This window comes from Armigeres subalbatus, chromosome 3 (genome assembly GCF_024139115.2).
Source record: "Armigeres subalbatus isolate Guangzhou_Male chromosome 3, GZ_Asu_2, whole genome shotgun sequence".
In the NCBI taxonomy this organism is placed as follows: domain Eukaryota; kingdom Metazoa; phylum Arthropoda; class Insecta; order Diptera; family Culicidae; genus Armigeres; species Armigeres subalbatus.
The window spans coordinates 23145263-23169021 of NC_085141.1; the positions used below are offsets into that span (position 1 = coordinate 23145263).

The 23759-nt window shown below is 38.5% G+C and overlaps 3 protein-coding genes across 3 annotated transcripts in view; 2 read left to right on the top strand and 1 right to left on the bottom strand.

The window, feature by feature from the left end:
* The window catches only part of LOC134220197 (G-patch domain and KOW motifs-containing protein-like), a 128333-nt gene extending 111251 nt beyond the window's left edge, over positions 1-17082 (top strand). Inside the window, exons 3-4 of the mRNA XM_062699178.1 lie at positions 5481-5613; positions 16411-17082. Coding sequence (XP_062555162.1) covers positions 5481-5613; positions 16411-17036 — 759 coding nt within the window. The 3' untranslated portion in view covers positions 17037-17082. The remainder of the gene's footprint in view (positions 1-5480; positions 5614-16410) is intronic.
* On the top strand, positions 1898-3455 carry LOC134226881 (uncharacterized). The gene is made up of 2 exons (XM_062707955.1): positions 1898-2942; positions 3000-3455. The coding sequence occupies exons 1-2, from the start codon at positions 2154-2156 to the stop codon at positions 3453-3455; spliced, it is 1245 nt and encodes a 414-aa protein (XP_062563939.1). The 5' UTR covers positions 1898-2153.
* Positions 3498-5146, bottom strand: LOC134226882 (uncharacterized). The gene is made up of 2 exons (XM_062707956.1): positions 3994-5146; positions 3498-3932 (listed from the first exon to the last, which is right to left on the bottom strand). The coding sequence occupies exons 1-2, from the start codon at positions 4783-4785 to the stop codon at positions 3498-3500; spliced, it is 1227 nt and encodes a 408-aa protein (XP_062563940.1). The 5' UTR covers positions 4786-5146.
* Positions 17083-23759: the final 6677 nt, after the last annotated feature.

A 23759-nucleotide genomic window follows, 5' to 3' on the forward strand; every position in this document is an offset into this window, starting at 1 on the left:
GAGCCACTAGCGTTCGACTCCTAGCAACATTTTTCTCGTCCGTCACTCGCTGGCACTCCTCATCAAACCAACCATTTCGTTGGCGTTGGTGCAGTGCCCAACACTTCCTGCGCCGTTGTAGTCACAGCTTCGTGGACATTTTTCCACAATCTGTTGACCTCACCAAATTCGGTGGCATCTCCTATCCGCTCGTCCAGCTTCTGGTGGTACTATTCAGCAACTCCTTCAACTGACAAGCGTTGAATATTGAAACGCATCGTTCTGTTGTTTCGTGAATTCGTGACGCTGGAAAGTCGCCCCCAAGTTTTTGCAACTACAAGGTAGTGATCCGAGTCGATGTTCGGACCTCTGAAGGGCCTTACATCTATAACATCCAAGAAATGTCGTCCATCGACCAGCACGTGGTCTATCTGTGAGCAAGTGTCTCCACTCGGATGTTGCCAGGGGTGTTTGCGGATATTCTTACGTGCGAAGTAGGTACTGCTTATTGCCATCCCTCTAGCAGCAGCAAGGGTTACAAGTCGCAGACCTTTATCGTTGGTAGCGGAATGAAGGCTTTCCGTACCAATGACAGGGCGAAAGAAACTTTCTCTTCCGATTTGCGCATTTGCATCCCCGATGATAATCTTTACATCGGTTGGCCACTCTGCGTAGGCCTCTCATAGAACTAATCCTTCAGGTCATCAGGCTTATCGTTCGTTGGGGCGTAGATGCTGATCAGGCTATAGTTTAAGAATTTGCCCTTCATTCTCAATACGCAAATGCGGTCGCTTATCGGCTTCCACCGGATAACACGCTTCATCTGCTTCCCAATCACCATGAAGCCAACTCCAAGTTCTGCTCTGTCACCGCCGCTATAGTAGATGTGGTACTTGAATGAAGTGTTCGCGATGGGATCTACCTCCCGGAATTCACGTACTCCAGTTCAGGGCCACCGTATTTCCTGGATTGCTGCTACACTCACGCCGACCTGCTGCAACTCACCAGCCAGGAGCCAAACACGTGCGGTTTCATTCAAAGTTCTCACGTTCCAAAATCCGATTTTCCAATCGTTGTCCTTTATTCGTTGCCGGGTCTGTTGCCGTTGAATCAATCCGTTTGCTCTACTTTTACCTTTCTTGGTAACTGTAGAATCTTCGGTAGGCTACCTTACCCGGTTTGCGCTACCTACATCGCGTTGAAGGGGCTGCCTTCTCGATGCTGACACGATGCAACATATTGTGCACAGTTTAGTATAGAGTCCCTCCCTGACACTCGGACGATGACCAGCCGCCCCTAACATGGAGAACAGACGCTGTTGTGAGCCGATCCTGACATGGAGAACAGACGCTCAGTAAGACTTGGAGAGGAGCAAATCCCCCCCCCCCCTTCCCCACTTCCCCCATGATGTATGCAACATATTTGCTGAACATACTATGCCATTTAAAACACGATTTCATACCGAAAAAGCTGACGATCACGTTTTTCGGGATTTCAACCACTGTTGGTTGAGTCCAAAATGAAACATTTACCCTATGGCTTGTTCCCGGGATACAGAAAAATGCAGAGGTAGCTACTTATTTTTCTCCTCTTTATTGGCATTGCATCTCCCACTGGGACATTACCACCTCGCCGCTTTGTGTTCTTTTAGCACTTTCACAATTATTAACTGCAAGGTTTCTAAGCCAAAGTTATCAATTTTAATATTCGTCTATCATGAGGCTATCACGTTGATACTTTAGGAATTAAATATCATGTGGCTATCACGGTGTATACCCAAGAAAAACAAAAAACTCGAAACCCGAAAATAACTTAGGTTGCACCAAGAATCTAATCCAACCACATTGACCATTGACCATAGCTGGGCGGCGGCAATGTGACAGTGGGGATGTATTGTCATCAAAGAAATAAAGAAAAAGTAACTCCATAAAATAATGTGATAGTGTTTCGCTTGCCACTCACTAAAGATAGCGTCTTGATAGGTTAAAAACCATACAATTATTCACTCAAAGTAGTTATAAATTTCCCAGCTTCCATCAAATCCCCTGGCACATGAATGAGCACCATCGGCGAACAGGAAAAAGTGCAATATCATTGTACAGCTCCATCAGTAGTAAAATGATATAGCTCGCGATCGTCAGTTCTCCACTAATCTCCGTTGGCGACAAAACGTAATGAGCACCCTTCCGCAGTTCATTCTGGAGGCAATTGAAAAAGCTGCCGAAAAGTGTGGTTATTCCGGGAAAGGCTTAGATATTCAAGTCGAACCATGCAACAAACAAGACGGATTCATCGGGCAGCTGTTCAGAGCGACTTTGAAGCGAAAAGGATTGCCGGACAAAAGCTTGATATGTAAGATTCCTCCCCTCTGTGCCGCCCGCAGGGAACAGTTTGATACATCACTCATGTTCGAACGTGAACCATGGTTCTACAGCAGAATCTTGCCAGAATTTGAAAGGTATCAACGCGAGAAAGGAATTGGTGAGCAAGATGGGTTCACGGCTTATGCTAAGTCCTACGTAGCGCACTACGAATCAATGGAGCACGGAACGGTTCTGGTTCTAGAAGATTTGATTAGCAGAGGTTTCCGAATGGCCCATAAGCTTGTTCCGCTTGATTATGACCACATAAAACTGGCTATGGTACAGCTGGGGAGATTTCACGCACTGTCGTTTGCGATGAAGCGAGACCAGCCGAAACTCTATCAGTCATTAAAGGTTCCCAACGCTATTCTTGGAATGTTCAGAAAGAATGAATACTGTCGGTTTCTTGTTAGTGAATCTTTGAAGTTGGCTCTGGAAATTCCAGGATTGAATGACAATGAACGGAAATTGCTGATCCAGTTGAAAGATAACGTGTTACAGGAGTTAGAGCGATGTTTGGATGTGAGTGAGGAAGAGCATTTCACTGCGATTATTCACAGCGATTTTTGGATCAACAACTGCATGTTCAGTTATGATGAGGTAAAATTGGTTTTAAACCGTTTAAAGTTAATTGAAAGAAATTCAAAATTGTTTTAGGATAATCTTCGTCCAAAAGAGCTGATCCTCATCGATTGGCAACTAGGATGCTGTGCAGTCCCTGCCGTGGAGCTGGTCTATTTGTTCTACCTTTGCACTGATGGCGACTTTAGAAGAAAGCATTTCGTAGAAATGATCGATCTTTATCACCAATCACTTGGTGATCTGTTAAAGAAGCTAGGTGGAAATGCAGAAGTTGACTACCCGTATGAAGCACTCCAGAAGCATTTAAAACAAGTTGGTCGATATGGAGTGATGATGGGGTCCTTCTTGGTTCCGGCAATGTGCATTGCCAGCGAGGATCTTCCAAATCTGGACGAGTCAGCCGCTAGACAAGTTAGTTCCGATCAGTACGAGTTGCCATATAAGCTGGATGAGACTTCACTACCTGTCTACCAGAAACGAATGCTTGAAGTTATTCGAGATGCTGTTCAATATGGATGTTTCGATGTGTAGTCATATGTTTTTTAGTCAAAATATATCTATATTAACAGACAGTTACAAATATCCTAATCGAAATACATCTTTGAGAAATCCATTCATTCGACTGTGATATTTAGCGTCTATGGTTTCGCTTGTCCTGACGGTGTTGTTCTCTTTCTCGTTTCCATCTTCTTGGCCAGTTGTTTCATCGGCTGCCTTAAAAATCATCATGGGAATGTGTAAAACTGCCAACGTTACTGCGTACTTGGCCTGTGTTTTGATCAACCGCATCAAACTGGTAAGGGGAAACCTCTCCGTCGCGTTCTCCCCTCCCAGTCGCTCCAGGTGACCCAGCAATGCGTTTTGGTACGTTTGAAGCATGTTGTCATAGTGATTACGTCGGAATGATTCATCGGTACTGAGGAACATAAAGTGCAGGAAATCCAAAGCGGGAGACCCGTACTTCGCCAACTGCCAATCAAGCATCACCAATCGATTCGGAAAGCCACCCTGTAAATACGTAGTACAGTTACTTCAATTCCTCAATCAACTATCACGTTAAAGATCGTACGTTGTATCGGTACATGACGTTACTAGAACTATAATCTCCATGGCACACCACACAGAACGGTTCGCTCAGTTCACTATCTGCCACCATTTTCAACTCTTCAATAAAGTTTGCCTTAAGCCTATTTAACTTCTCCTTCTTCGCCACTTCATGGACACTCAGCGTCTCGATCGCTTGATCGAACGAAAGTTCCATGGTTTCTTTGAACCCCTTCATCGAAGTCACTTGATCCTTCGTAACGTCTTCCAGCTGTTGAAAGCTTTGAAACAATTCCGGAAGTTGATATTTCATCGCTAGCGACACCGCGTGAAACCGTCCCAATTGAATCATAGCCAGTCGTCCATGATCGTAATCAATCGGTTCGTATTTCTTTCGGTTGCCGAACAGCCGTCTTCCCACGTCCTCCAAAATTAGCAACCCTTCTCGTTTCTTCGCATCAAAGTAGGCATAGTGGCAAGCCGGAGCGTAGATAAACTCCTCCGTCCCGGGTAGTATGTCATGCTCCTCCTGGAACTGACCAAACGTTGGCAGCAGGCGCTGATACACGAACACTTCCCGTTCGAACAGCGCCAGCACGGTTTCGTCGGCATCCGGGGGTGGAACCTTGCACAGGAGCGTCACCTCGCGAGGTTCCTCCCGCAAAGTAATCTGATAGACTACTGAGACGCACCCAGAACTGTGGCTTCCGTTTCTAAAGTCGTAATCCACTGTATAATTGCTGCCAAACTGCAGAATCTGGGCCGCTTTTTTTATGCCATTTGGCACGTAACGTGGAACTTTCGGATCAGAAGTCATACCGTCGCTGTCGGTTAAAATTTGCTAACTAAATCGTCTGAGAGATAAGTATGTCTGCAGACATACATATTTATTAGGGGGTTCTCGACCGACTTGTGATAAGATAAGAATGTCTGTTATCACAGCGGTATCGTTTCAGCAATGATGCCTGATACGAAGGTGGCCAAATAGTAGCAGCTTTTTTAATTGTTTTCAAAGATTTTTTTCGAAAAGATTTTTAATTTTGATACACGTAGTTAAGTTTGACATTTTAAGGTGTTTTTATGAGATATTGCGAAAAAATTCGACTGCCGGTGGGAATTGAACCCACACTATTCATTAAGTACACGGGCTAGAAGTTGTTCCATAACCAGCTAATAACAATGGAATATCAGAAAAATATATTAAGCTCTTTTAGTGGAATGTATTTAACCGTCTAAGACGAATTAAGTACTGTCCATTTAATTCCACCAGTTAATTTTCGTTATCTTGTGCAAAGATAACGAAAATTAACTGGTGGAATTAAATGGACAGTACTTAATTCGTCTTAGACGGTTGAATGGAATATCAGCCAATTCCTCGTATCCATCGAATCTGCTTTGGCAACATTTCACACCTCTACACCTCTCTACCCTAAAAATAAAAATCTGACTTTCCTCACAAGTCATTAATCAAGCAAAAAAAATAACAGATCGTATTTTCTCTCTTTCTTCCAGGTTGAAAGTTTAGATGAGGAAAATGCCAGAGTAATGATTCGATTTTCAATTGGTGGAGGGCAGGAGTCGCTCAACGAATATCTTCTGCAGTTGGTTTCCAATGCTGAATACAAGAAATATTCTAAGGTCTTGAGTAAGTACTTTTGATTTTATTACGACTATACCTGCTTCATTCTTCCAAAATGTTCTATATCTGTTTATTTTCAAAACTGTTTGAAAGTGCAACAACAATGATTTAAGAGCGAGTGGCAATTGTTTCAACTAGACCGAACATTTGCCGAGGTCGAAGTTGTCTTAAATTGTGAGATAACTTTAAAATGGAATTCTCAAGTTTTTCATCGTAATAATACCAGGGTTGTTACGACTACGAGGATTTGGATTTACATAACGATTTTAGTGTTTCGCGTGGATTCAGTGTTAGTTGAAGATTTAATAAATAAAAAGCCAGATCTAAGGACGTTTATTTGAAAATTTGTTTTAGGTCTATCCAGCCAAATGTTGTTGAGAACAAAACTTACGTTTGAAGGCTATTACCATTATGTGAATATTATGTGTCCAAGCCATTATTGAATGGCATGCATTACACATTACACTCTTAACACTACGAATACCGTGATAAAATTACTAACGTGGACTACCGTGATCAGAAAATGAGTTATGTTTCTAGGGATGCTCACTTTTTCCCTAAAGGGGCGTGAGTAAGGTCCTGTCTACTAATCCTGTCCATCCATACAGCTCCCTTGGACCTTCTCGTATATTTCACAACTCAGTTATACCCAAACCTGATGTTCTACGTGCTCCAAACTATTCTGGAGTTTGGATGAATTGGTCTACCAGGTCCACTAGCGGCGCCAGACTTCTGGTAAAGGTGAGGCACCAGCATTTTTGGCATAATAAGTTCAATAAGTTAATCAGTCAAGCGATAAATTAATTTAAAAAAATGTCAGGCAGTTTAAATGTAACGAAATTTTAATTGCATTTTATCGATTATAATTGAAAAGGTAACTAGGATTTTTTTTGGAATATTTTTCCAAAAACTTGCAATTCCTAATGTATAGACTGTAATTGTGATTTTCTAGCAAGCAATTCCAAAGTCAAAACCGGGGTCAGTAGTAAACCTGAATTCTTCGAATGTTTTAGAAAATTCCTGGGGAAATAACTTCTGCCATTTTTTCGTAAACAATTCTTCAGGAAATACTACCAAGATTTTTCAAAAAAAAATCAAGAGTACTTTCAGAAATTCTTATAGAAACTCTTTCGAAAAATTATTTCAGGTATTTCTTCGAATACTAACGGAAATTCTCTCGGAAATTTTCCCCGGCAAGAATTCCTTCCACAAGTCTTGGACAAAATTTTCCCCTTGTGGTTTCCTCAGAAAATCCCCCGGAAACTACTTCGCAGATAAATCCAGAAATTCTTTTGGAAATTCAAAAAAGGTAATATAAGAAAATTTCGAAAATTTCTTCGTTGATTCCTTTACGAGTTCTTTTAGGATATTTTTCAGAAATTCTTTTACAAATTCCTTTGAGAAATCCTATAGGAATCCATTTGAAATTAACATTAAAATTAGGATTTTGCTTCAGGCATTGTTAAAATTGTTTTAGGAATACCTTCGGAAATTACTTTAGAAGAAATCGTTCCGAAATTTCATTAGGAAATTCTTTGAAAATTCCTTTAGGAATTCTTCCAGAAATTGATTTAGGAATTTCTACGGGATATGTTTAAGGAAATCTTTTTTTTTTCGATAATTTGTTGAAGAATAAAATAGGAAATACTTAAAGAATTTTTCAAAGAGTTTCTAATGGAAACTTAAAAGGAATTCTCCAGATGAAATTTCGGAAAGAATTCTTAAAGTAAGTTCCAAACGATTCCTAAATGAATTTTTGAAGTGATGTCTGAGAAAAATCTTGAAGGAATATCCGAAGGTCTCGAGAAATATCTAATTGAATTTATGGAGGAATGTCCGAAAGGATTCATGGATGAAGATTTGAAGGAATTCTGAAGGATTTCTAAGAATTCTTTCTTCTTCCTAGAGGGGTCTCTTAAGGAATTACTGGAAGAATTTCTTTAAGAAATTCCTGAACTAATTGCTAAAACACTTTCTTAACAAAGTTCGAAGGAACTCATAAACCCATTTCCGCAGGAATTTCTCAAGCAATTTCAAAAAAAAATCGAAGGAATTTCGGGAGGTTTCCCTGTTACAATTTCCGAAGGTATTTCCGTAGAATTTCTGTAGGAATTTCGACCAATTTTCCAAAAGAACTTCGTTAAGAAAATTACGAAGGATTCTCTTGAGGAATTTCCGAAGGAATTTTTAAGATGCAAGTGCTCTTTAAGGACTTTAAAAAAAGTCATAGGATTTTTTTGAAGAAAATCTTTAAGGAAAATCTAAAGGAATTCCTAGAATTCCTTCTTTGAATTTTTGAAAGAATATCTTTATGCTTTCCAAAAGAATTTCTGTATCTATCTCCAAAGTAATTTCCTGAGAATTTATCGAAAGAATCCCTGGAAAAAAAATTTGAAGGAATTTCTAGAGAAATCTACAGAGAAATTCAAGTTCCTTTGAAAATTCCATTAGGAATTTGTTTGGTAATTCCTGAAAGTAATTCCGGCGGATTGCTAAAGGAATTCCTTAAGGAAATTCCGAAGGGTTTTTCAAAAGAACTTTTAGACAAGTTTTGGAAGAAATTTTGAAAAGAATTCTTAAAGGAAATTCGGAAGGTTTTTCTAGATTTATTTGCTGAGGATTTTTGAAGAAATTCTGAATTCAGTAATGAATCACTGGAGGAATTACCGATGGATTAATTAGAGTGATTTCCTTCAGATGTCCCTAAAGGAATTCTTGTTAAAGTTTCTGAAGTAATTTCCGAATGAATTCCTGTTTTAATATAAAGGGTTTATATAAAAATTCCAGTACGTATTTCTTTTGGAATTTTTTTCGTGGATGCCTTTTATAGTTTTTTAACAATTCTTTAGGAAAATATTTTCTAAAATCTATTCGGGTGGTTCTTCGTAAATTTATTCAAGAATACATTCTGAAATTCCTCCTGAAATCCACTTGGAAACTGCTGCCGGAATTCCAAAATTTCTCCAGAAAATCCTTTAGAAATTCTTTCGGGTACTCCTCCAGGAATAATTCATAAAATTCCCACAGTAGTTCATTTGAATATTCCTCCAGGGATTCTTATGTAGAACCTACCGAAAGGCCTTTTTTAATTCCTTTAGTAAAACAATGTAATATTCCTTTCAAAATTCCTGTAGGAATTATTCCAGAAAATTTATTAAAAGGAATTGGAATTCTTCCAGAATTATTGAAGAATGAAATAGAAAATTTTAGAAAAGTTTTCTTATGAGTTTCTAACGGAAAGTTGAAATAATTCTCTAAGTTATCCCCAAAAGAATTTGCGAATGAAATTTCCTAAAGAAGGTTTCCTAAAAGAAGAATTTCTAAAGGATTTTATAAGAGATTTCCGAAAGAATGCTCACATAAATGAATCTCCGAAGATGTAAAGGAATCTCTAGGAATGACCTAAGGAAATTGGAGGAATGACCTAAGGAATTCCTATAAAAATATTCGAAAAAAAATCCTGGAGATCTGGATGATCCATAATTTCAGCCATATGATCCATAATTTTGATCATATGATCCATAATTTTGATAATTTGACATTTCAAAAGGGCGAAACTGCTTTTGTAAACAAGAGCTTCTCACGTCGCTGGTGGGCTTGTTTGTGCCCGCCCACGCAATCCAGCGCTATCGAATGAAAAAAGAGGATTCGCCGGTTCTGTCAGTGGTGTTGAACTGCGTGCGTGGACTCAAATTAGCCCACCGGCGTCGTGAGAAGCTCTTGTTTACAAAAGCAGTTTCGCCCTTTTGAAATGTTGGTGCCGATTTGAACAAAGTTATGGATCAAATGACCAGAATTATGGATCATATGACTAAAATTATGTTACTGAAATCATATTACTGAAATTATGGATCATCATCACGATAAAAAAAAATGCGTAAATTTGAAGTTTTATGGATCAAAATATAGTTTTTTATGGATCATTTGTCATATTTTCATGGGAAAATAGCAAGAATTGTATTGTTTTTCTTGACCATCTTAATGGAACATATTTCCCAATTAATTGCTAAATTTTAGCTTAGTTATGGATCGAAAAATTATTCTTTATGGAATCTCATTAACTATTTTATGGATTTATGGTAGCATTTTAAGGAACATTCAGATGTTATTTATGAATCGTTTTCCAGTTTTTTATGGATCTGTCTTTATCGATCATATGCAAAAGTATGTTTTGCCTTAAAGAATCTCGGAAGGTATTCCTAAAACAATTTGCGTAGGTATTCCTGAAAGAACTTCAAAAGGATTTTACAAAATACTTTCTGAAGAAAATCCTAAAAGAATTCGTAAAAGAATTTCCAAATGACTTTCGATATTTCTTTCAATTCTTTCTGGTTTCCAAAGAAATATTCCAATTTATTTTCGGAATTACAACTTAATATTTTCAACTTATTTTCGGAAAAAAACCTTTCTAAATTTGCTAAATTCTCTCTTCAGAAAATCCTTCGGAATTTCTTATAGGAATTCCTTCAAGAACTCCTTTACAAATTCTTCTAGGAATTTCTTCGAAAATTCATTTAGAAATTCCTTCAAAAAATCCATTAGAAATACTTTTATGAAGTTCATTAGTTTTTTTTTTAATTCCTATGGAAAAAACCTTCAGAAATTCCTTCAAGAATATCAACGGAAATTGTTTCAGAAAAACTATCCGAAATTCTTTAAGGAGAATTCTTTTTATGAGTTTCTTTATGAATTCCTTTGAAAATTGCCTGCAGAAGTTGAATTAGGAATCTCAATTTTTTTTAAAAGAAATTGCATCAACAATTGTTGAAGGATACTCTCAATTAAAATCTTACTGTAATTCCTCAGAAAATCCCTTACGAAACCCTAGTAATTCTTGAAATATTTGAAATTTCGCTTAGTAATTTCTTCAGAAATTCTTTAAGGAATCTTTCGGAAATTATTTAAACGAACTCTTTCGAAAATTTCATCTGGAAATTCCTTTGATATTTCCGTTAGAAACCCATCCGAAAATTCCTTTAGGATATCCTATTTCTTTCTTCAATAAACTTCCGGAAAAAAATCTCCAACAATTTCATATGGTTTTACTAAAAGGAAAAGGAAGTTCCGAAGGAATTTCTGGATGAATTTACGAAGGCCTTTCCAGAAGATTTTTCGAAGGTATCCTAGGAGGAAAGACAAAAAATAAAAGCGAAATATTCTAAATTATCTCTGGAGGGAATTCTTGAATCCGGAAAATATGTTTTTTTTTCTCAACAATCATGTCGATAAAAGTCCTTAAAAGCTGATTCCACTAAGTTTTTTTTCTCAAATCAGATGTTCTTGGTTTTCCAAACTACTCTGGAGTTCAGATCTTTCTCCGAGCCTTTGTACATATGCTAACTATGTAGATGAGATGCTCTTGGTTATACAATTTGTTGTGAAGTGGAAATCAAACAGTCTACCAATTTCACCTCGCCTAGTAAAATAAAATCAAGTTGTGGAATTAAATGGAAAAGTATTAACTCGTACTATAACTACTAAATAATTCCCTAGCAGCACACTTGTTCCACATAGGTTCCAATAAAGTTGCTGTAATCGTTCTTGTCAGGCTTGTGCTGCTCGTGTTAGATGCAAGACTTTCTGATTAGTGCAGAACTGAGTGGAAATGATTAATAGCTTTTGAGCAAATGATATGAATCTCACTGCATGAGATATCACTCTAATAACGATTTAAAAAAAGAACAGCATGGAGAAACTAGAACATTTGAATTGAACAAAACTGACTGTAAAATCATTGTCTGGGCTCTGGATGCTTAAACATAATTTGCAGCTGTCAGATTTATACCAATCACAATTGACCTTATGAACTATTGATCCGTGCTCCATCACAGTTTAGAGAACCAAGAACACCTCGTTTGGATGTAGCGGGCTGCAAATCATACTCAAGAACAGTTTGGAAAACCTAGAACGTCTGATTTGGGTATAACTTAGTTGCAAGATATACGCGGGGACTCTAGGGAGTTGTATGGACATCACTGGATGCTGTCAGCTTTATGTTCAAGCGTAGTTGACCTGGCATGTCAATACTCTAGAACAGTTTGGAGAACCTAGAACATTTGGTTTGTGTATAACTGAATTTGCAAAATATATATGGGACTTTAGGGAGTTGTATGGGCATCCTGTCAGACTCGTTCCGAGCCCAGTTGATCCAGTTGACCAATTGATTCAAACTCTAGATAAATTTGGAGAATCTAGAACATCTAGTAGCTGTTTGAACATGATTGGTTGATGTCATATTTGTATCGAACCCAGTTGATCGGGTAGACCAATTGATCCTAAATCCAGAACAATTTGGAGAACCTAGAACATCTGGTTTGGGTATAACTGAATTACACAATATACGCGAAGGCCGAAGGGAGCTGTGTGAACAGGACTAGTAGATGTCATTTTTGTATCGAGCTCAGTTTACCTGGTAGACCATTTGATCCAAACTCCAAATTAGTTGGGAGAACCCAGAATGTGTGGAGCTCTAGTGATTTGCATGAACATGACTGGTTGCTGTCGGCTTTGTGTTCAGGCGTAGTTGACCTGGTAGATTAATTGATCAAAACTGCAGAACAGTTTGAAGAACCTAGAACATCTGATTTGGGTATAACTGAATTGTACAATATACGCGAAGGCCGAAAGGATCTGTATGGATATGACTAGTTGCTGTCACATTTATATCGAGCTCAGTTGACCTAGTAGACCAATTGATCCAAACTCCAGAATAATTTGGAGAACCTAGTACATCTGGTTTGGGTATAACTGGAATGTAGTTTGAAACAGTTTGAAAAATCTAGAAGATCTGATTTGGATATAACCAAATTTCAAATCATTCGCGTGAGCTGTAGGGACTACCATGGAAATGACGGGTTTCCATTGGCATGGAATTTCGTAGATTTCTTCATCAAAATTTGCATATCGTCTTTCGTCAGTATAGAGGCAACTTGAGAGTCGCTAGGGATGTTCAGAAGAAACATATTGTTGACATACAATATTGTCAATACTAAACTAGTGTTATAAGTCTTTTTTGAACCTGTAAATGATGCTAAATACTGAAGTATGTCATGTCATGTAATTTACTGTATTTTGAAAGAAAAAAAACATCCTTACTCACGCCCCTCTATATAAAAAGTGATCATCCCTAGAAACCGGCACGGTGAAACTAAATGAGATGGGTAAGACATCCATGAAAGAATTATGAACATGTTGTTCCCATGATTTTCTAATCTGATTTTAACAAATGTTATAAGGAAAGGGACGCCACTTGTTGTCGTTTTCAATCCATTCTGAAACATGACGCCTACAAAACAATATCTATTAAAGGACAGGAACAAAAGGACATCAACACCCATTTTCACCTTGCCATTTTTTTTTTTTTTGTAATTCCGAGATATTTGTCCGTTTCTGATTGATCATTTCTTTGACGATGAATGACTTATCATTTTCATATCATTTTCAAATGATTTTTCGTCTGGAATTCATTTATAGTGTTGGAACCATTTATACTGCTTTCATAACATTCTAGAACAAGTGAGGTTTTAAACAATAGAAAACACATAGTCGCTCAAAAATTATAAGGTGATTCTCAAAAGTTATTTCTGGAGAATGCTTTGCGAAATTACCAACGGATTACCAACAGAAAACGAAGAAACTTCCTAAAAAAAAATTTCACAAGGACCCTATGAGCATCGTTGTATAAATTCGTGCATATACACAGCACATATTTCAAAATGGACAAATTGATATGAAATTTGCGAAAAAGAATCCTTCACGAGTCTTGGAGGGACTCGAACTCTCAACCTCCTACTCTTTAGATAGACGTGATAAAATAACCCCTACGCCTACACAACAAGACCGCTTAACGGTGAAAAAAATGACATGTGACGATTGGGCAATTCAAGCTCCGAAAGATATTCAATTTGCAAAAAAAGCTAACCGCGGTGGAGGTTGATACTCGGATTCTGATGGCTTTTCCGCAAACGTGATCTTGGTAGGCTCTGAAGATTTTCCGCAGGTTGATTTTGAATAATTTACTTGAACTTGCGACAAAATTTCCCAATGAATTTCCGCATAACTTCCCAGGGGAACTTTTGTAAGAATACCCAAAGGAATTTTCACAGATGTTTTCGGAAAATTTTTCACAGACAATTTTGGAGCGACTTCTGCAGCAGATCCAAAAACAGTTGAATTTCTGCAAACATTTCCAGGAAAATTACACACACACACACACACACACACACACACACACACACACACACACACACACACAAATAACGTATTTTTTTTCGGCTAGAGTTTACACAAATTATTCTGCTAAATTCCCAAAGAAATTTCTGAAAATATTCATCTGGAATTTCCTTGTGTTGAACTTAATACTATTTAAAAAAAAACACAATAATAAAGATAGGGTTTAGGCAGGTATTTTCGTCTTTTCGTCATAGTCTTGAAAACCAATAAAAGAGAAACTTTTTTGACAAACTCATCCGTATCAAATCGTAAGCTCAGGAGATACGTTCTGCTATAGTGGAGTTCTAGCTAAAGGACGTTCCTTTCGATGGTTTTAGCCCCTATGACGATGGACGGAAATACCTGCCGTGTCCCTATAAAAATATATAAAAAAACCCAGATTAATCCACCTACAGTGAGATTTTGACCCTTCCTTAATTAAAAGGAAATATTTTCAGACTCCAGTATTTAAAACGAGATAAAACTACTCAACCTCCCACGGCGATTGGAAGTGTAAATGACAAATTAATTGCCTACCAAAAGGCGGATTCCATGGGTTGAGTGACAACAAACGAATGATTCCGTACTGTACGTCAGGTTGCCTATCTATCAGGCGCTCGTCGGATTGAATAGCTATTGTAACATGTGGTAACATGATTGGTTAGAAATTATCGTAACGCTGGCAGCATGTATACTCGTAATTTCCAGAGAACTTGATATTATTTAATCCAGAACTAACTTAATCAGTCATTGATCTGAACGAAACTCAATAGCGTTCAATAATAACATATATTTTGCCTTATGGCTGCCTAATTTTGTAAAACTAATGATGTTTAATACCTTAAAAATGAGCGAGATTTATATGGTAGTAAATTTCAGAATTTACACACATACGCACACATACATGCATATAAGTGGTCTATTAGTGTCTCAAAACATGCTCACATTTGCTATCAAGCTTCCAATGAAGACATTTTTGGAATCCCTTCAAATTTTTACGTTTTTGCTTTTCTTAGAAGATTTTGTGGTACATGCTTCTATCTGTTCCTCAATTAAAATCAATTTTTTCCTTGAAACAAATTAGAAAATAAGCATATTTTTATATTATATCACTTGCTGTAATTATATTTTCAATATTAAAGTGAATTTGTTTCAATTACCATACATTTTATTTCATAATTCAAAATGTTTCTTGATAGATTAATACATAACACGCCTGCGTAACGCATACAAAGTGAAATTATAGACACTTCCGAAGGAAGGGTCAAAAATCTTGAATTTCCGAAGGAGTTTACGGTTGAAACGCAGGATAGAAGTTTTATTTAAAAAGCGAAGCTGTATTGTCTAATTCCGTAATCTCTTGGCTTGTGATCAATAAATACAACAAAACTGCATAACTTATTAGGTACTTCAGAAGAAATTGCGGGTGTGGCAGATTTTTTTTTACTTGTCAAGTTTATCTATGATCAATTATGATTGAATCTGGCCTGAACATTCTTTGTATAACAATGCATCTTGTGCCGAATTTTATAAAGTTCGATCAACAAAAAATCCACTGACAATAACGGAATAAAACATGCCAAAACCATCATCTCATCTTAATAGCGGTGCTTATGAAAATAGTTTTGGCTGCTAATAACGGAATAAAACATGCCAAAACCATCATCTCATCTTAATAGCGGTGCTTATGAAAATAGTTTTGGCTGTTTAGTTCTTGTTCACTTAGTTTCAGTATTTCTAGTGGTAAAAACTGATATTTCACATGGATTTGCTTAGAATTCATTTCTGGGTCGTGCGGATTTGGCGTGGAATGGATTTCTTGTCGCGTGGAAATGGCGCGGATTTGATTTTAGTTGGTGCGGAAAATATTTCAGGATCTCCGTAACAACCCGGTTATACCTACACTCATATTATATGTATGTTTAACTCGATTCCATGCATTGGGCCTCAAAACATTTGTTTACTGATTGTGTCCTAAAAAATAAAATTTTAAAAATCGGTGGGTAATGACAGTTGATCCAAAAGTATATAGGGGAACTGTTCCATTTTCCATCTCATTGAACATATATGCGCCAACGAAGAAAGTAATTCTCTGTCCGGACCGAACATTGAAGCCGCTCTCTCCGGATTGGCAATCACCTGTGCTCGCAATGTTGACTGGAGATCCAATTTGATATAACTAGTATCTACTTCAATGAAGGATTTATCTTTATTGAAATACATGGAATAGGTTTCCAAGCACCATATGTTTTTTTTTAAGTTAACGTCATTAGTCAAAGTTAGTCAAAGGGTTAATGATATATTTAAGAGAAATTGGGAAAGCATCCAATCGGGCCCAGCTTTTGCACAATTGTTCACAACGAATCAAAATGATTACGAAAAACATTGAATTGAAATAAACATGTCATCATAACTCACTCTACTAAGTATAGATAACGAACAGCAGAAAATAGCAGACTAAAATAAAATTTTGATATTTAAGATCATTACGAATCTTAAGGTCTTGTAGGTCATGATTTTACAATGTGATGTTGATCTTTTTTATGCGATAATTATAACGCAAATGGATATGTTACACTTCTGTTTCCATAGACAATGCTAAATACGAGGAGTTCAAGAACCGCACCACTGGAACCTCCACAACAGTCAAAGAAGAAAGGACAACAGATCGCCAAACCATCAAACGGGAACCATCACCTTCCCCGTCACCCCCACGGCCTTCATCATCAGCGAAATCACAACCATCGCGATCACACCGCGACAATGACCAAACGCAGCACGCGCACCGGCGGTACCGCTCTCCAGAAACGCGGGACGGGGAACGTCGACATAACCACCGGGATCGACACGATCGAGAAGAACATCGCCGCCACGAGCGACGCAGCCGCTCCCACGAAGAACGGCGACAGGACGAGCGACATCGACGGCGACAATCAAGCAGCAGTGATGGCGATACGGACTCGGATTCGGACGATTCCAACGATCGCGATCGTGATCGTCACCATCGTCGGCACAAATCATCGACGTCCTCATCGTACGGGAGGACCTCCTCCGGTACGAAGAAGAAATCCCACAAATATAAGCAAAGGCGAGACCATTCGCGGGAACGTGAACGCGAACGTGACCGGGGACATTCTTCCGACGATGACGATCGGCACCATAAGAAGAAAACTAAGAAAAGTAAGAAACAGCGGAGTCGATCTAGGAGTCGGCGATAGGGTTTTTTTTTGTTCTAGCGAAGTGTAATAAATTGATTCTGATAAATAGGAGGTTATACAATCATCCGAAACTTCCTTTCTGGTTGGATCATCAAATTGTTTCATATGTCATAATCATAAAATTGTTTCAAAGCCACTCCGGCTTGTGCTGTACACCGGGTCAGATTTAGCCAGAAGGGGGCCCTGGGGCCCTAAATGATAAAACATGTTTGATTTTGGTACACAAAGATATGTGGGGCCCGGGGCCATGACCCTACGGCACAATTGTATATTTGACCCATATAAATAGGAAATGCAGCAATACTGGTCTAATGAGCAGGCGAACTTCATTCGATTGGAGCGTCTCGGGGAGTCCAGTCACGATGCATCTCCGTATTTCTCTGCTGGTATCATTATCGATGGTCATAAGTGAGTCCAAGTACACGAATTCTTCAACCACCTCGATTTCGTAATTGTCGATACAAACTCGTGGTGGGAGACTCAAGTTGTCTTCTCTCGAACCTCTTCCTATAATGTACTCCGCCTTCGACGTATTGATGACTAGTCAAATTGTAAGGGGGTCCCTGCTAAGGACCTTCAAATTCTAGCTTATGCGCCAGACGGTAAACACCGTCTGCCAGAATTTATGATTTATTTGCCCTTTAACAGGTCCACCTCTGCAAGCAGCTCAAAATCTACCCAAAATATTCCTCTCCAATCCAATTGTTCTTTCCCAAATTCAAATTGTCAAAAAAAAAGTTCTTTAATTCTTAATTTTACCAAATAGTTTATTAAAAAAAAGGTAAGAGAAACCATTAAAAGATAATAATTTATTCAACCGTCAAAGACGAATTAAGCACTCTCCATTTAATTCCACCAATTAATTTTCGATATCTTTGCAGATACGTATTTCGACCACAACTGTGTGGTCGTCTTCAGTGTCTCGTACTTGACTCGACTAAATGGAGAGTACTTAATTCGTCTTAGACGGTTGAATACATTCCACTAAAAGAGCTTTATATATTTTTCTGAATAATTTATTTACAATTAACTAGGAGTTGCAAGCATTTCTGTTTTAAACCTATCATCCTTTCATTCATCGGTTCTTGGCTGTTCAAAACTAAAATTGTCTGTTCTCTAATTGTGACGTCACTCTATGTTTCTTGTTTTGTATTTCGTGAGTTTTTGCATGCTTCAAAATTTTCTATCCTAACGACTATAATTTGTTTATTCCTATTCCTATAGGTGGTATTGCGAGTAGGTGCAATTATTCGTGTCGGGTACTTACAGCTCTGATTTTCGTAGGTAATTTACCTTTTATTAGTAGTTCGTTTTCTGGATGTTCCTTTGAAGTGGAAGTGGGGTGCTGATCAAGACTGGATAGTAACCAAGGACATAGTTTCCCGGGCGTGAGTCTGGGCAATCACTCTGGCAATGGTAAACTTTCCCTTTGCAGATACTACTCACTGTCTCAGAAACCACGTGTTGACGGATGGTGCTAGTGAGGCCGAGATCTTTTCTCGATGACCATGCACTCTGTGTAGGCCCTTAGTAGCGCGCAGCTACGAGGCAAAAGGCACACACAGGGGATCGACCCTTCAGTCTGATCTGTAGCCGACGTATTATTGTCTGATTTTCTCAAAATTGCACGCGGCAAACCCTTCATGAAAACTACCGCCGCGCTTTCTGCACCCCGTTTACTTTATTCTTATGGGTGAATAGCATTGCGGTGTATCGTTTGTCGCGGCCGTACCTTTCGACAGTCTTTCGCCGCGTGAAGTTTTATGCAAGTACCCATTTGGGAACACTACAAACGCCGCGCAGTGTATCATATCCAGAAAATCTGACAATAACTTCACTGGCTACGGTATGCAGATCAGGCTTGAAAATAGCTAGATGCCGCTCCTTCAGGATATACTGCTCTGTCTTTCCCCACTTATCCAATCTTCCACCCAATGGTGGAACATGGTCACGACGGTGACTGTAACATAGAACGAATCACCACAAACCAATAATTAAGCTTCAACCTCACGTTCGACTTCTTTTCCTAGTATTAACTCACTTTCCTAGTATTAGCAATTACAATTAATTACTTGTTTGCTTCAATATTTCTCTTATTGCTTACTTTGTACTTTTTCTGCAGAACACGACTCACTATTTGTTCCAGCTCCAAAACCAATTTCTGTACTCAGAAAATAGCTTTAAGATAGATTAATTTTAACTTTACTTTTTAGGATTTATTTTCAATTACTTTTAAATAGACTTCACTTTTCACTATTTTGGATCTGAATTCACTGCTAAGATTTTTTTTCCTTTGGAATAGACTTTACTACTCGGCGATCTGCACGGGAAAGAACGAGTATCCACTGGTTCATACCCGAGAGACCCAGAATTTTCTTTTTTCCTTTCATTTCCGGTTTCTAGATTTCTTGAAAAAATATTCTTCTTCTGAATTTGCTTTGATTACCCGATCAAATAAACCAGCTTTTTGTTAAACGCCCATCCTCACTTAAATCTCATTGATTGGAGCACTTTTTCGTAGACTAACTAACAGGCGCAAAATTCCGTGAAACTAGGGTTGTCTATGAAACGAATACAGGTCCGTTTCACAATCCGCTTAGCTTCGCTCTTCTGCCTGATGTAGGCTTCCTCCATCTTCTTAAATTTACGTGCTATAATATCTATATCGTCGGCGAAACGAAATAGGGGAAATGACGGCTTTGGCAGGTTTTGTTCTATTATTGTCAAGGGGGTTTTTTATAACCAATTATGCTCAAATTTCAAAGAATATTGTGGCCGAATTTCATAAAATTTTGTCAACAAAATCCCCTTGACAATGATAGAACAAAACCTGCCAAAGCCGTCATTCCCCCAAGCTGGACGGACCTAATTGAAATCGTACCACTCGTGTCAATCCCTACCCTTCGTATTACTCCCTCCTATGCGATGTTGAATAGCAGACACAAAAGACCATCACCTTCTCGTAACCCTCTGCGCGATTTATATATAGATTCCTCATATGACACATGCCAATTCGTCAACTCGTGACTGGTTCTCGTGGTGCAAAGAGTTGCGTCTTCCTCTAGCAGATACCATAAAGCATAGCATAGCATAGCATAGTTACGGTGTACTTCGTAGATTGGACACTAGTGATACTCATGTTTTTCTTTTGAAATCCTTATTCAGATTGCTATCAAAAATCAAGGTGGGTGTGGTCCTTGATTTCAATCTAGGATAAAAATCACAAAAGCATGAGGATTACTACTCCTGGCCACGCCCATCTTCATCGTAACTTGGGAGGGGAAGGAAGTGTTGGTGTAGTACTTACTTAACGAGAGGCCCCCGACTCAGCGACACCCTCATAAGTACCACGGAGTTGGATATTGGGGAAGGTATTCGTTGGGTCAGGATTTGCCTGTAGCTGACAATGTGACCGTGGTAGATCTTACACCGTAACCCTCTAGCAGATACCATAAAGTAAGTAAACCACGGTCGATACTACTTAAGTATTCCATCAAGCAGCAGCTTCTCAGATTGATATCCGAGCTACCCCAGATGATGTCTGCCTCCAATGTTTTTATATCACTGTGACAATTGGCGGATAGCAGTATCAGAAAACTTGTTTGAAAGCAACCCTTGGACATGGTTCAACATGTGGTAGACATGGACATGGTTCAACATGTGGTAAACCGTACAGTAGATGCATTTCCTGGTGTAGATTCCACCATTAACATCAATTGTGATAGCACATACATTGCTGTTAGTTAGTTCAGACATAAGTAAAGCAACGATAGCGTTGTTTGGAATGCACGTGACATGGTTCGAGAGTTTGCCATTCCATTACTGAAACAGCAAAAAACCGGGTTCACTAGGTTAACTAGATAGAAATTACTTTTGTGAATTTAAGGGTCCTACACTAAAGCCATTTGGACTTGGATGTTTTGCATAGGTCTACAAAGATTGTATTGTAATGTTATTACGATGAAAACAAATCTGTATCACATGAAAAACGTCAAAGACTAATCACAGGGTACACAAAACGCATAAGGCTATCTGACGTTTATCGTCTTTCTCTTGCACGCGCACAGGCGGGATAGGGTTTGTTTTCATACGGAAACGCTTCCGAAGCGTTTCCGTATGAAAACAAATCCTATCCTTTCTGTGCGCGTGCAAGAGAAAGATGATTAAACGTCAGATAGCCTTATAATGCGAATCCGTAGGTGATAATTGGTTAAAAAAAACTTAATGAAGACATCTCGGGTACTTATTCAAAAGGACGTATGTGATTTTGTAAACAAAGATTCAAACGTCGATTTGTCCAATCTGATGGCACTCCCACGCAAACCAACACCACCAACAGGTAGCCGAAGGCTTCCCCTACCTGTCTGTGGTGATGGTTTGCGTGGGAGTGCTATCAGATTCGTCAAATCGACGTTTGAATCTTTGTTTACAAAATCACATACGTCCTTTTGAATAAGTACCCGAGACATACTAATAATTCCACCCTTATTTAACCTTATATAGAGAATAATAGACCAATGCAAACTCTAACTTAACCTCACTTATTTTGACAGTTCACAGAGCTTGTTTACAAGGTGTTAGAAGAAAAATCGATGAAGGAAAAATTAAATTTCATATTTTTAATTTAAAAGTGTTGTGATTTGAATATTTCAGTGATATTCTTTGCATTCACAATGAAATCAATCGCAGAAGACATCTACATGCGAATAAAATGACGAAACAATTTTATCGGGAGCTTCACCGGAGGCTAAGTCCTGGTGAAATAGCTCTGTGAACTGTCAACCTACGTCATCATGCACTGGTCAATGGTAACCGATTATCTCGGAGAGCCACTACGCTCGCACAGTGTTGTCCTACACTCAGAGCAAAAAATTCTGCTCTTTGATTTTACTCCATCTAAACGATTTTATAGTCTTAACTAAACAAGTTCAACTAAAAGAAGGATATTTGAATTTTATAAATGTCATGTCAAACTGTCAAAAAAATGCACACCAGAGCCACATGAGCGCGCGCGCTGAAAACACTCCATTTAAAAAAAAACCCAGAATAATCCACCTAGCGGCGATGATGCCTTTCTCGTGCATCGTAAAATGTACTGAAAAATCACATAAGAAAGGTCAAAAAAGCACTTAAGGGGAATAGATCGCATATTTTCTATCATTTTTTATATTTTTGCATTAATTACTATGCATTCCCACCATACTTGGAAAAATTTCCAAGGGAAAAAAACAATGATTTCTCGATTAACTTTTCAAAAGGACCTAAGTAATATTTTTTTCATGAATTAATTTGTGTACTGCAATCAAAAACTTTTATGTTTTTATGTTGATTGCGCTATTCTAATTAATTCATGAAAAAAATGTTACTTAGGTCCTTTTGAAAAGTTAAGCGAGATTTTTCAATAATTCCGAAACGCAATGTCCGATCGGGCCAATTTTCAATAGCAAACAATGGGACCGCATTGCCCGTATCCCCCCCTAAGTTCCAAAAAAAAACACATACACACACACATACATACGCACATACAGACATCACCTCGATTTGTCGAACTGAGTCGATCGGTATATAACACTATGGGTCTCCGGGCCTTCTATCAAAAATTGTTTTTTGGAGTAGTCCTATAGCCTTTCGGTACAACTTTGTTGTACGAGAAAGGCAAAAATAACAGGGATCGTAATTCTCACGAGCAGAGAATGCTCCGTCACGCTGATTTTCGCCGAGAAATTGATTTGCCATCGACAATTGCAAAAGGAGTAACCTTCATGGCACAAACAACCTAACCCCTACATGCAGTCGATGTGATGGTATGGCTATAGTGACCGCATCCCATTGCCATGCTTGTTAATGTTCTAGGTTCGAATCCCGTTGCGGTCATAAATTTGTTGTAATTGCGCTAGAGAAAAGAGGGGTGAGAGAAAAATGTTTTTCACTACAAACTCCGAAAAAAGATTCTCCTTCGACCCAAAAATCGCATGATTTCGTCTCATCGAAACGAAAAGTACGAACCCTGAACATGAGTGATAATCGTTTTTATGATAGTTTTTTGTTTAATCAGAAGTGCAAGTCAATTAAATATTTATAGTTTCGCACTAAATTGATTGAAATTCCTATACAGGGTTATGAAACTCACAAACAAGCAAACAATTTGAAATCTGTTCTAAGTTCTACTTAGTTCTCGTGGGGATCAAAGCAAACATTATACCACGTGCTAAAATCGCCATAATGCTACACTACGATCTGCAGCGACTGAGCGACGACGTTGCTATCAAGACGCGGAACCAATTGAGGTGCAACTCCGCAAGAGCTCTATGTGGCTGACAAGGGATTTGCATGCGGGATCAGTGCGCAGAACAGTCACTAACAAAATGCTGATCGTTCACTTACACTGTACCTCAAACCATGGGCCACGTTTATCTTTGATGGGTATCTGAATAAAGCCTAAACAAAATATTTGGATCCTTGCTCAAAATGGCGTTCCTAACTAAATCACATGTCGAAAACATTTCTCGTTTTACTCTTTCCGTTTTAGTTTAAGTATGATACCATTAGAATCCAAATTGGGTTCGGGAATCACTGACAAAACGCAGGGAGACTAGAAGCTACCGAGCACCGGGCAAGCCCTAAATTGAATGTAATTCTATAATTTAGTTTAAACTAATCTCGACCTCGGGAATCTGTTGCCGTTGACGACTGCATGCCCCGTTTTGAGTAGGTGGTTTTTTT